At 30.3% G+C, this 13,141-nt stretch overlaps 2 protein-coding genes across 2 annotated transcripts; one reads left to right on the forward strand and one right to left on the reverse strand.

Moving 5' to 3' along the window:
- The first annotated feature begins 193 nt into the window (after positions 1 to 193).
- LOC120073821 (butanoate--CoA ligase AAE1) lies at positions 194 to 2,993 on the forward strand. The gene is made up of 2 exons (XM_039026687.2): positions 194 to 826; positions 1,297 to 2,993. The coding sequence occupies exons 1-2, from the start codon at positions 506 to 508 to the stop codon at positions 2,737 to 2,739; spliced, it is 1,764 nt and encodes a 587-aa protein (XP_038882615.1). The 5' UTR covers positions 194 to 505; the 3' UTR covers positions 2,740 to 2,993.
- On the reverse strand, positions 2,875 to 5,330 carry LOC120073822 (endochitinase-like). The gene is made up of 3 exons (XM_039026688.2): positions 4,752 to 5,330; positions 4,473 to 4,623; positions 2,875 to 3,372 (listed from the first exon to the last, which is right to left on the reverse strand). Exons 1-3 carry the CDS (start codon positions 5,122 to 5,124, stop codon positions 3,003 to 3,005), a joined length of 894 nt encoding a protein of 297 aa, XP_038882616.2. The 5' UTR covers positions 5,125 to 5,330; the 3' UTR covers positions 2,875 to 3,002.
- Positions 5,331 to 13,141: the final 7,811 nt, after the last annotated feature.

The raw sequence follows: 13,141 nt of genomic DNA on the forward strand, positions 1-13,141 counted from the left end.
TTGTGGTTTTTTAAAATTCACAAATTTACTAAAAATAAAATTGAAAATGAAAAATTATATTAATCATAAAATCGATTAATATTTAAAATACAAAATTAAATGTTGAAGATCAACCAACACAAACTTTTGGAAGTTTAGCTCAAATGGCATCACGTCATCAGCTAAAGTCCTATCAATCAAACCTTGTTTGTTTGTTTGTTTTTTGAAAAATACCCAATGTGTTGTTTAATTATTATAAAGAGCCAAAAAGCCAAAGCTACAAGATTTATCCAAACATCCATATTTCCCATACTCAAAGGATAATAAATTTTGATTTTGAAAGTGCCCAAATGTTTCACTCTACCGCCATCTCAAAACCCATTTCTCAAACTGGCAGTTTTCCTCTTTTTGTTTAAAGGATCCAGATGAAGATTCTCTAATAGTCCAGTGGAAAATCTCACAAGAATCAAAGGAAAAACCAAAAGGGGTGCTGTAGATTTCTTCTCAGTTCTTGAAAATCGCAACAATGAATCGGTTTCTTCACAACCACTTGTTCCGTTCAGTATTGAGCTTGAACAGAGCGCTTTGGACTCGGAATTTCCCTTCAAACCGTCGTGGTTTCTCTGATTTGCCCGAGTCTTGGAAATCCATGATGGGTTTGGTTCGATGCCCTGCGAACGATGTCCCCCTGTCGCCGATAAGCTTTTTGGAACGAACAGCCAAAGTTTACAGAGACACACCCTCGATTGTCTACGGTTCTATGTCGTTTACTTGGGAAGAAACCTATGATCGGTGTCTCAAATTAGCTTCTGCGATGACCCAGCTTGGGATTTCCTCTGGCCAAGTGGTGAGTTGTTCTAATTTGCATAGTTGATGTAGTGATTCAGTTGGGTTTCTTTTCATTTTTCTCATGATTTTGATATTGATATTCTGATTCAAAATGTATGCTGGTTGATTGTTGAAGAATGGATGAATGGTTGTCTTTCTTTTAAGTTGAGATGAATGGGTAGGAGTTGAAATCACACCTACATTTTGTGGTCAAATTCAAGGATGTGTCTGTGATAATTTTTGGGTTTAAATAGTGTTTGGATGAGCTTAAGTTTTTGGTCAAATGGTAATTTAAGGTGGTACCATGTGGATATGAAATTTTGTTAGATGATATAATATTAATTTTATCTTCACGCATGAGATTAAGCTTTTGGGTAACCAGTGGTTTAAAAAATAAAGATTCATTTTTCTTTAAGGGGTGTTCTTTGGTTCTGTTGTGGCTCTGGGATTTCTTGCTGCAGTTTGCAAGTTTGAACTTGTGTTGAACAGGTTGCAACTCTGGCTCCTAACGTTCCTGCCATGTATGAGCTGCACTTTGCTGTTCCCATGGTTGGTGCTATTCTTTGCACCTTGAATGCTCGCCATGATTCATCTATGGTGTCAGTCTTGCTGAGGCATTCAGAAGCCAAGATCATTTTTGTTGATTATCAGTTGTTTGAAGTTGCTTGTGAGGCAATTCAGCTTCTTGAACGAGGAGATTCAGAACCTCCTAAGCTAGTTTTAATTCTTGATTCTGAACATGGTTCATCACCAGCTTCGTTATCTTCTAATGTTTATGAATATGAAAGTCTGATTGCATCTGGGAGTTGTGACTTTGAGGTTCGAAAACCGAAAAGCGAATGGGATCCAATTAGTATAAACTACACTTCAGGCACCACATCTATGCCCAAAGGGGTTGTTTATAGTCATAGAGGTGCCTATCTCAATTCGTTGGCCACGGTTCTACTCGGTGGAATGGGGTCGATGCCAGTTTACCTTTGGACTTGTCCTATGTTTCATTGCAATGGATGGTGCCTTACTTGGGGAGTTGCAGCTCAAGGTGGTACGAATCTTTGTCTCAGAAAAGTCTTACCTAAGACAATATTTGAGAACATAGCTTTGCACAATGTCACACACATGGCTGGTGCACCTACCGTCTTGAACATGATCGTGAACTCTCAAGTGAGTGACCGCAGGCTACTTCCGAACAAGGTGGATGTCTTGACTGGCGGTTCACCACCTCCCCCGCAGGTACTCGCTAAGATGGAAGAGATGGGATTCCGAATCTGTCACTTGTATGGTCTAACTGAGACATATGGGCCTGGGACGTATTGCACATGGAAGCCAATGTGGGATGGTCTTCCTTCTAATGAAAGATCAAGGATTCGAGCACGTCAAGGCGTCCATCACGTTGGACTGGAGGAGGTGGATGTAAGAGATCCCGTGACGATGGCGAGTGTCCCGGCTGATGGCAAAACAATGGGAGAGATAATGTTTAGAGGGAACACTGTGATGAGTGGATACTTCAAAAACCAGAAAGCAACAGAGGAAGCTTTCAAGGGAGGGTGGTTTCACAGTGGAGATGCTGCTGTAAAACACCTCGATCACTATATCGAAGTAAAGGATCGCTTGAAGGACGTCATTATCTCGGGTGGTGAAAATATAAGCACGGTCGAGGTTGAAACTGTTTTGTTCGGTCATCCATCAGTTCTAGAGGCTGCTGTTGTAGCTCGCCCTGATGATCATTGGGGAGAGACACCTTGTGCATTCGTCGTATTGAAGGAAGGATGCAATGTAACTGCTCAACAACTTATTGATTACTGTCGGGATCGTTTGCCGCATTACATGGCTCCTCGATCGATAATATTTCAAGATTTGCCAAAGACTTCAACTGGAAAGGTACAAAAGTTCATTTTGAGGGAAAGAGCTAAGGCTATGGGAAGCCTTTCTTGAACTAGTTTGGAGAAAAAAGATTCTAAATTATCTGTTGTAGTACAGACCAATTATGATTCTTTAGGCTCAAACTATTATGAGTTACTTTGTGATAAAAATAGTTCTGGTTCAAATATAGAATCAAACACACACACATATAAATAGGCTTGCTTTGGTTAAGGTGCTAAAAGCAAAATATTCCAAACTTACATCACATGTATTTCTGCTCATAGTTATATTAGTGACATAAATATATTTTTAATTATTCCATTTAATATTAAGGTTTAAGCAAAAGAACTTTGATGCTTGCAATCCAAGTTGTCTCCATAACTAATACCTAATAAGTCGCAGTACCTTTTGTAAAATCCAATTCTACTAGTCACAGCATTAGTAGCACGACCTCCGCATTCAACTCCACCATTAATGATGTTGGTAATGACACCGTAACCAAGGAATCTTCCAACAGCTCTATCAGAATTTGACGGCTGCCATCGACCGTTGATAACATCGTGACATGATGGTTTGTTTCCTTGTGGTGTCATCCAAAACCAAATCGCTGTCTTCAATGCTACCACTGCATCTGTAGCTACCAAATCTGGGTTGCTAAGTAAGTCCAATCCCAATGCTCCACCAGCTTGTCCGTAATTATAGTTGCTAATTAAACAATGTATAAGGTATTTAAATAATTTGCTTGATAAACATTTAAAGAAGGAAAAAAAATTGGTCCATAGATTTTTGCTCTAGTTCTCATTTGGTACTTATTAGGTTTCACTGTTTTACCTAAAAAATTTGAGCTTAATTTCTATTTGGTTCCTATTGAAGCTTCACAATCTTACATTTTTACCATTGTGTTTTGAGTTTAGTTTTCATTTGGTGTCTAAGTTTCAATATTGAAGACTTCCATCCTAAGTTTTTACTAATGCTTATGTTGAGTATTTGACGTTAATTTTAAGTTTACTAATTTTAAATATTATGATGTGAATTTTTTAATTAATTTTAATTGGATGAAAAATTAGTGAAACATAATTTAATTATAATTAATTTAATTCTTTTAATTAAATTAATTAAGACATTAACACCATGAGTTGAAGGCAAGGATTTAATAAAATAATCAAGGTCATTAAAAGTGTAGATTTGGAATATTTAGGGACCATATTGAAATAAAACTCTAAATTCAAGTGTAAAAATGTAACACTTTGAAATCTAGGGATCAAATAAAAATTAAACCCAAGACTCAAGAGTAAAAGTGTAATATTTTAAAATCTAGGATCAAATAAAAAATAAATCCAAGACCTAGGGACGATAAACAAAAAGATATTTTCTCCGTTAAACAATATCTAAAATGAGATTCATTGCATAATGTTTGTACTATTATTCAATTATATCATCCTTAATTTTTTTTAAGCTTTGTTTCATCATAATTAATGTCAGTTGACCTAAACTCTTGTTGACTGCTTCCCATAACGTTCATTAATAATTACCTTACCCAATCCCACAATAAAATGAACCCATTAAGCTAATAAAGAATTCATTTTACAAATGCTCATTATCTTAACGTAAATATAATATAAATATTTATTGTTATAACGAGTATAACTCAATTGACTGTATGTATGAATGTATTAGAAACAAAAATATTTGTGGATCGGATCTCCCTATTCTCTATCGTATTAAAAAAGATGAAAATATTTATTGAAAAATACTTAAATTGCATTAGAAAAAATAGAATATGAGGATTGAAATTGGAAAATTACTAAGAGATTTGGATGGGTCCACGTCCATAATATTGCTGGCCAGGAGCACAAGGCCATTGTGAGCTAGGTGAGCAATAACCATTCCGATTGAGTTCTCTTATGAAACAATATCCCCATGCATATGGACCATCGGGTGCGGTTGGCCATCCTCCTATATCCATGGAAAAAAAAATAACTTATACTAAATAACATGAAGTTCTATCTCTAAAAGTATCATGTCAAAAAAAATATTGAAAATCTTTATACTATCGATATAATAAACAGACCGACTAAACTAACCACTAGTTTCATGAGAAGTTTGGCCAAAGAAAGCTGCCAACTCTCTCTTACGAGTAGCATCATCTCCAGTTGTAGCAAAACCACTAAAGAATTGAGCTGCATTAAGAAAAGCATCGTAGCTGTAGAATCCATTGCTAGGACATCTTGGATCATTACTATACTTAAGCATTTGGTTGAAAGCCTCCCGATTGATTAGCCTACTGATATCGCCTCCGCCACGTGTAGGAGTTGGTTTCGGCATCGGAGTCGGGTTTGTACGACGACATCGACTTTGGCAGCCTGGTCCACAGTAGGCATCCGAGGTGCCGCACCACCCAAATTGGCTACAACACAGCCCGATCGGGCAAACAGCGCCACCGGCCTCCGACCACATTGCTCAGCGGAGCCTCCCAACAATAACAAAGCAAAAGATAGGAAAATCAATAATGCATAAATCTTCTTCATTCTTTTGATCTCTCAATAATATGAGATTGTATGGAAGAAGAAAATTGCCCATCATTTAAATAAGAAAGCTTTGGCTGAATTTTCCACAATTAATTACATCATATTTGCCATTATAGATTTAGTTGATTTAGTTCCAGATTTTCAAGAGTTTTGTGTGGTGGGTGCTCATTTAACTAAATTCTTGCACTCACCAATAATATATTATTATTTAAATTAAATACCAAAATTTAGTTTCTAAACTTTTAAATTTGTGTCGTATTCTTATTAAACTACAAAATATCTAATATAGTTTTCAAACTTAGTTTTTTCTAATAGATGCTAGAACTTTAAAGATGTCTAAATAATTAATTTTTGAACTTTTAATTTTTTCTTTTAAAAAAATCAATCAATTATTATATTTTAAAGGATATTTGTAATACTTAGTAGAATAAGAGAAGAAATCTAAAAATATATTACATCTTTAAAATATTTGTAAATATGGATGAGTTGACTAGTCAATTTTTGATTTTTTTTTTTTTTCAATTTCGCCTTCATTGTCTTATCTTGTTATACACCTTTTTTTAGTCCTTTTATTTTCTGTATTTTCTTCAATTTTTGCTTCTTTCCTCACTTTTTTTTCATTTTATTTTCTTTCTCAGTTTTTGCTTCTTCTTCCTTTTTATTTTATTTTGTTCTTTCTTTTATCCGATTTTTGCTTCTTTCCCTTCTTTTTCCCTTTCTTTTTCTTTCCTTTTTTTTTATTTTTTTTTTATTTTTTATTTTTATTTTCTTCCTTTTCTCCGATTTTTGCTTCTTCTCTTATCTTTTTTTATTACTTTATTTTATTTTATTTCTCCGATTTTTTGCTTCTTCCCTTTCTTTTTCTTTTTTAGTTTTTCTTTCATTTGCCCGGTTTTTGCTTCCTTTTTTTCTATTTAATTTTTTTTTTCAGTTTTTGCTTCCTCTCTCTTATTTTTAAAATTTTTCTTTCCTTTATTTGGTTTTTTCTTCTTCCATTTTTTTTCACAAGAATTATGAGGCCGAGTTCTATACGCATGACTTGAAAGTACTCAATTCATAAGTGACTTAACACCAACAAACCAATCATCAAGTTTGATTATTATAACAAACAATAAATATAAATAGCAAATGAAAGTCTATTAGTGATAGCCACTAATATTTTCTATCATTGATAGCTTAATCTTTGATTATATTTTCATAGTTAATAGCCACTTATAAAAATCTATCATTGATAGCCAACTTAATGAATTTAATTAATTAATAAAGTTGAATCTCGAACTTAAATATAAGTGGAATGCCTAGAAGTTATCACTAATAGCATGTTTATTAGTAATAGAAACTATCATCGAAAAGAAAATAGACTTACAAATGTTTGGGAAGGACGAGAAAGGGGCAAAAAGGTGTTTGGTGGCTATGATTGATAGAAGCTACTACTGATAGCATGTTACCAATGATAGAAGCTAATATTAATAGCATGTTATTGATGATAGAAGCTATCCGATAGCACGTTATCAGTGATAGAAGCTACCACTGATAGCACGTTATCGGTGATAGAGAACTATCACTGATAGCATGATATCAGTGAGATCATTGATGACATCTTATTAGTGATGTTATCAGTGAAAGAAGCTATCACTGATAACCACAATACGAGTAATGTTAGCGATATCAGTGATAAAACTTAGGTGATATCTATATATCGAGTTTCTTTCAAAGGTGATAACTAATTGTAGAAGTCTATCATTGATAGCCTTAAGTGTTAATATTTCAAGGTTGATTCTAATTGATGAAAGTCTATCAGTGATAACGACTGATAGCTGCTATCGGTGATAGCCATGATAAAAGATTATTAGTGATAACTATTATGGTAATAAAAGTTGTTGGCCTTCTTTCAAAGTTGATCACTATTTATAAATCTATCATTGATAGCTACTGATAGCCTTAAGTAGTAATATTTCAACATTGATTCCAATTGATGAAAGTGAATCAATGATAGCTACTAATAATTGATAGCAAATTAAAAGCTAATATTTCAAGATTGTATTATTTTTTCTAAAATTAAAAACTATCGCTGATAGCAACTATCATCGATAGCAATTGATAGAAGCTATCAACGATAGCAGCTAATAGTAACTATCAGTGTTATCACGGATAGCTGCTATCAGTGATAGCTTTTAGTTTGAGAAAATCGGGAAGAAGTGAACAAAATGGTGACTAGGTATGGGGTTTTTAGTCTTTTACCATTTTTTGATCTATATATGCAATTATTTTATCCTTATACTACATATTCTATTATTTTGGGCTTGAATTCTATTTATCCAACTAGCCGTATTTTAAAATTGAATAATTTTATGTATATGAGTAACTTAAACATTTAATTTTGTATGTAGAACAGTTTGTAGTAACTACTAGTAAACCATAAATCCTACCAATACGAGAAGTGTAATATTTTTATATTATAAGATTAAAAAGAAAAGCACGTTTAGGTGCATCTTATAGCACACATCTCACTTAATTGTCTAATCATAATTTTCCATATGGTAAACTCATCTTAATTTGGTAAACTCATCTAAGTTTAGTTTATAACAATTTATTTATCATCGTAAACTTTTTTAGTACGATTAAGTCAACAGTGGAGGTCAAATTTTGGAATAAATTATTCAATAAGACAGCTAAAGTACATTCGAGTTTATATGCTGTGATTATTAAAAAAACATGTAAATTATTGAATATACATCTAACAGATTGATTAATATGTGAGGTGGGAAAATTTATATCTAAGTATAAATATACTATATCAATTAAGCTATATACTCATTTTGGCATCATATTTATTTTCTTTGATCTTGTAGCAAGTAACCACTAACTTTAGAATTATTTTAAGAAAAATGTGATCATAATGGGGCTTTTTCAAGCATGATAAGGAAAGACATATTATACTATAGTCACAAAGTCATCCACCAATTGGGTTAAGACCTCATCCAAAGAATGATTAATCCAATAAAATTTAAATTGCACAAAACCCTATTACCAATCTTTCATTCACAAAATATATATTTCACAAGATAGTGCTAAAGGGGGAAAAGTTTTCCATGAATATAGAACTATAGTATATGATGGGTTTTCTTGAATTCTCTATGCCATTTTTATGGTTGAATGCAGAACATTTTTTTAGTTCAATGATAATTGACACGATGATAAATTTATAATAAACCAAATGATACCTAAATTTAAATCTCTGTGCACGCAATTCCTTTGAATTAATCTTTTTTCTATATAACAATACATTTAAATCTGCATTATATTAAAAAAAAACAACTATATGAATTACCATTTAATTGTACAATAAATTAAAATATATCGAACACAAAATTAAGGATTAAATTACAAAAGTTTAGTCTTTAAATTTTGGAACTTTATTTATTTGGTCAATGAACTTTAAAAAGTGTAAACTTAAGCTTTTAGTTTGTATGTAATTAAGTCTTAAATTTTCAATTTTATTCATGTCCAATAGATTTATGAATTTTTAATTTTTTGTTTAATAAATTAATAAGTCATTAACTATTCAATATTTTTCTTTTAAAAGAATCATGGATCTATTAAATATAAAATTGAAAACTTTAATTTCATTAGGTATGAATTCAATTTTATATATTATAGATCAATTAATTTTTTTAAAAACCTATATATCAATAACCTATTAGACATAAAATTGAAAGTTTAGACCTATAGACATTTTAAACTTCAATGATCTATAAAACAAAAAATCAAAAGTTGATTAACTAAAATTTTAATTTATTTATTTTTTACGCTTTTTAATATTTTTTGCAAAGCATTTAAACCAAAGCCTAACAAAAACAAAATTTTGAATCCGCAAGTAGATGGACGCGTGTGTATATATATATATATATTAATTTTAGAGGCATTTTCAAATATAGAAAATAATGCGTGGATTTCTCTTTTATATATCATAAAAACTATATGAATCAAAGCTATAGTATATATTATTAAACAGAGTTTTTTTTAAAAATTTAAAATATTTTATTTAGATTAATTAGAGATTTTTTTTTTAAAAAGATCATTTTTTATTGAAACTCCATTGATACGAAGGATTTAAAATTAATAAATTTTAAAAATACTGTTTCAAAAACTATTTTAAGTAGTTATCTCAAATTTTTCATTTTCTAAAAAGATGAATTTTTAAAATTAAATACTTGAAAAGTTAAATCAACCGACCTTTATTTAAATTAATTTTTTTTGTCCTCACAACTTTATATATCCATTATAGATGGGTTGATTTAGTTCATGATTTCCAAGACATTATAGTTTTTCTAAAGCTTGTGTCGGTGCTCATTTAACTAAATTCACAATGAGATAATCAAATATATTTAATATTTATTTTCATACTTAAATATATCATATTGTGTAGGTCCAGAATGTCACCAATATGCATTGTCTCATATGTGAAAGTGGACAAAGATTAACAATATCATAATATTGGAAGGTCCTAACATTAGAAGAAAATTTCACAAAATGACTCAAAACTCAAAAACTTTTCTATCACTAACCTTTTGTCCATGTGAAATTTCAAAATTACTCCCAATTTTTAAAAAACCTTCTGATCGCACCACATTTCTTCTTCCTTCAATGATTTCTTCAATCTTTCATTCAATATACATTCAATACACCACCAACATTTCACCAAAACATTTATTTCCAACTAATATTCTTCTAATAGCATTGAAGAGAATGGAATGTCACTCTCAGTATTCACTTTCTGTCGTCAAACTCCCCACGAAATTCTCTCATTGTTCTCTCGTTGCTTTCTCTCAGAGTTTTAGCCCAACATCTTCGTTGATCACTTTCATTGTCAGATTCAGTCCACATTTCTTCTTCCTTCAACGATTTCTTCAACCCTTCATTCAATGTACGATTTCTTGTTCCAGTTCGTTTTTATAATTAGTGTCGTTTAGTATTAAATTACAATACGATCGTTTATACATTACTATGCGATCGTTTATACATTACTATGTAATCGTTTACTATGCGATCGTGTATAAACTACTACACGATCGTTCATAAATTACAATACGATTGTATTGTAATTTATGAACGATCGTGTAGTAATTTATACACGATCGTTTAGTAAATTATAAATGATCGTGTAATAGTATATACACAATCGTTCATTGCAATATAAGTATAGTTTATCATTAAATTACAATACGATCGTTTATACATTACTTTGCGATCGTTTATACATTACTATACAATCGTTTACTACACGATCGTATAGTAAATTATAAACGATCGTGTAGTAATTTATACACGATCGTTTAGTAAATTATAAATGATCGTGTAATAGTATATACACAATCGTTCATTGCAATATAAGTATAGTTTATCATTAAATTACAATACGATCGTTTATACATTACTATACAATCGTTTACTACACGATCGTATAGTAAATTATAAACGATCGTGTACTAATTTATACACGATCGCATAGTAATGTATAGACGATCACATAGTAATATATAAAAGATCACATAGTAATTTATACACGATCGCATAGTAATGTATAAACGATCACATAGTAATTTATACACGATCGCATAATAATGTATAAATGATTGTTCACTTATCAATAATTTGTTTATCCCATTGTAGATCAATGATGCTACTTCGCATCTTTATACGATTTGGTAGGGATTGGGATGAGTCCGGAAGAAATTATGTTGGTGGTTATATGAAAGGTCTGAAAGTAAAAAATGATATAATAGTTAGTGAATTAGTGAGTATGATGCACCAATGACTGAATATCGATCCAAATATGTTTGATATATCGATCGCATAACAAAAACTAAACGATCACATAACAAAATCTAAACGATCGCATAACAAAACCTAAATGATCGTATAACAAAAAACAAATGATCGCATAACAGATATCTAAACGATCGCGTAACAAAAACTAAACGATCACATAAACATATATCTAAACGATCGCGTAACATTTAGCCAAACGATCGCATAACAAAACCTGAACGATTGTATAACAAAAACTAACGATCGCATAACAGATATTTAAATGATCGCATAATAGATATCTAAATGATCGTATAATAAAAACTAAACGATTGCGTAACAGTTAGCCAAACGATTGCATAACGGATATCTAAACGATTGCGTAATAGTTAGCTAAATGATCACATAACAGATGTCTAAACGATCGCGTAACAGTTAGCTAAACGATCACTTAGTATTCTCTATACGATCGCTTAGTAATCTTTATCTGATCGCTTAGTAATATCTAAACACTCGCTTAATATTCTTTAACGTTCGCTTAGTATTCTCTATCCGATCGGTTAGTATTCTTTCAACAATCAGGAAATGAACGAAATAGAGGGAGACCCTATCGTTGTGAAGTATTCGTAGAGACGTACGTTTACCAAACGATCTGAAGGATTTTTAAAAACTGGGGGTAATTTTGGAATTTCGCACGACAAAATGTCAGTGGTAGAAAAGTTTTTAGGAAGAGGTCATTGGTATAAAAGTTTTTGAGTTTCGGGTCATTTTGTGAAATTTTCCAACATTAGAGATGTGTAATATACCTTTATTTATGGTTAATATACTATTATTATAATTTAATCTATGTATGTTTTTAAAAATGAACTCAAAATTTTAAAACTAAAAAGAATTTCTTAAGTTTCGTTTGGTAACCATTTAGTTTTTTGTTTTTGTTTTTGAAAATTAAGCCTATTTCATTTATATTTATTACAATATAATGATTGAATTCTTAACCAAATTCCAAAAACAAAAACAACTTTTTGAAAGCTATATTTTTTAGTTCTCAAAATTTGGCTTGTTTTTTTAAACAATTTGTGAAAAAACTAACAAAAGAAGAAATTTGGGGTGAAAGTAGTGCCCATAGACTTAATTTTTAAAACTAAAAAAAAGTTATCAAATGGGGCCTTAATAACTTTTTTTATTTTAAAAATCGGTTAACATATCATTTTAATTTTTGTATTTTAAGATTTGTTCAATTTTAATTTATGTACTTTTAAGTATAAATTATAGTCTCTATACTTTCAATAGATTTTAAATTTAGTCTCTAGCTATTACTAGCTTTTTTACTTCATTTTTAATTTTTTTTATTATCTATGAACATTTTTATTATAAATTTTGAAAATATATTTATATATTCTATTTTATTTTCTTACACAAAAGTTGTATTATTTAACCAATTTCAATAAAAATTAAAATTGAAGATTAATTTAAGATTTTTATTAAAAATACAAAAATTAAAATTGAACTATTGAGAATATTTTAAATTAACATCGAACAAATTCCAAAGCATAAAGATTAAAATAATATTTCAACATTTAAATGTTTATTCAGAGTAAACGCACAAATTTCAAAAATTAAAATAAAAAAAATCAAATAGTACTTTAGGTGGCTTTCATTAATTTGGTTCGTTGTCTGTTGTTCAAAAGAAGTCGATGCAGCCATTTTATAAATTTATAAAAGATATTTAGACTTATTGTGTAACAACAATATGTGATCAGATTGTTTTTAATATATTATTCATCAGTTATTCAATATCTTTTGAATACATAAATGTATAATTTACAAAGTTTGTTTAAGAGCTCGGAAATTAAAAAAATAAAAAATAATAGCAATATATTATTTGTGAATTAAAAAACAAAATCCGAATCATCCAACAAAAAAAAAAAAAATTAGTTGAATTAGCATAAAGTATTTTCTAACGACCAATAACTATGTGGTTCGAATGCTCCCATTTCATATTATACTAAAAATTGATTATAGATCTCTCTAATGTTGATGGCTACTAAGATTTACTCCATTGATAATCGTTTTTATTAAAGATAGATTTCAATTTCTTTTGCTTGCTTTTATATTTTTATGTTAAATATGAGACA

Source organism: Benincasa hispida, chromosome 3, assembly GCF_027475165.1.
Source record: "Benincasa hispida cultivar pf3 chromosome 3, pf3_genome.v1.1, whole genome shotgun sequence".
NCBI classification, from domain to species: domain Eukaryota; kingdom Viridiplantae; phylum Streptophyta; class Magnoliopsida; order Cucurbitales; family Cucurbitaceae; genus Benincasa; species Benincasa hispida.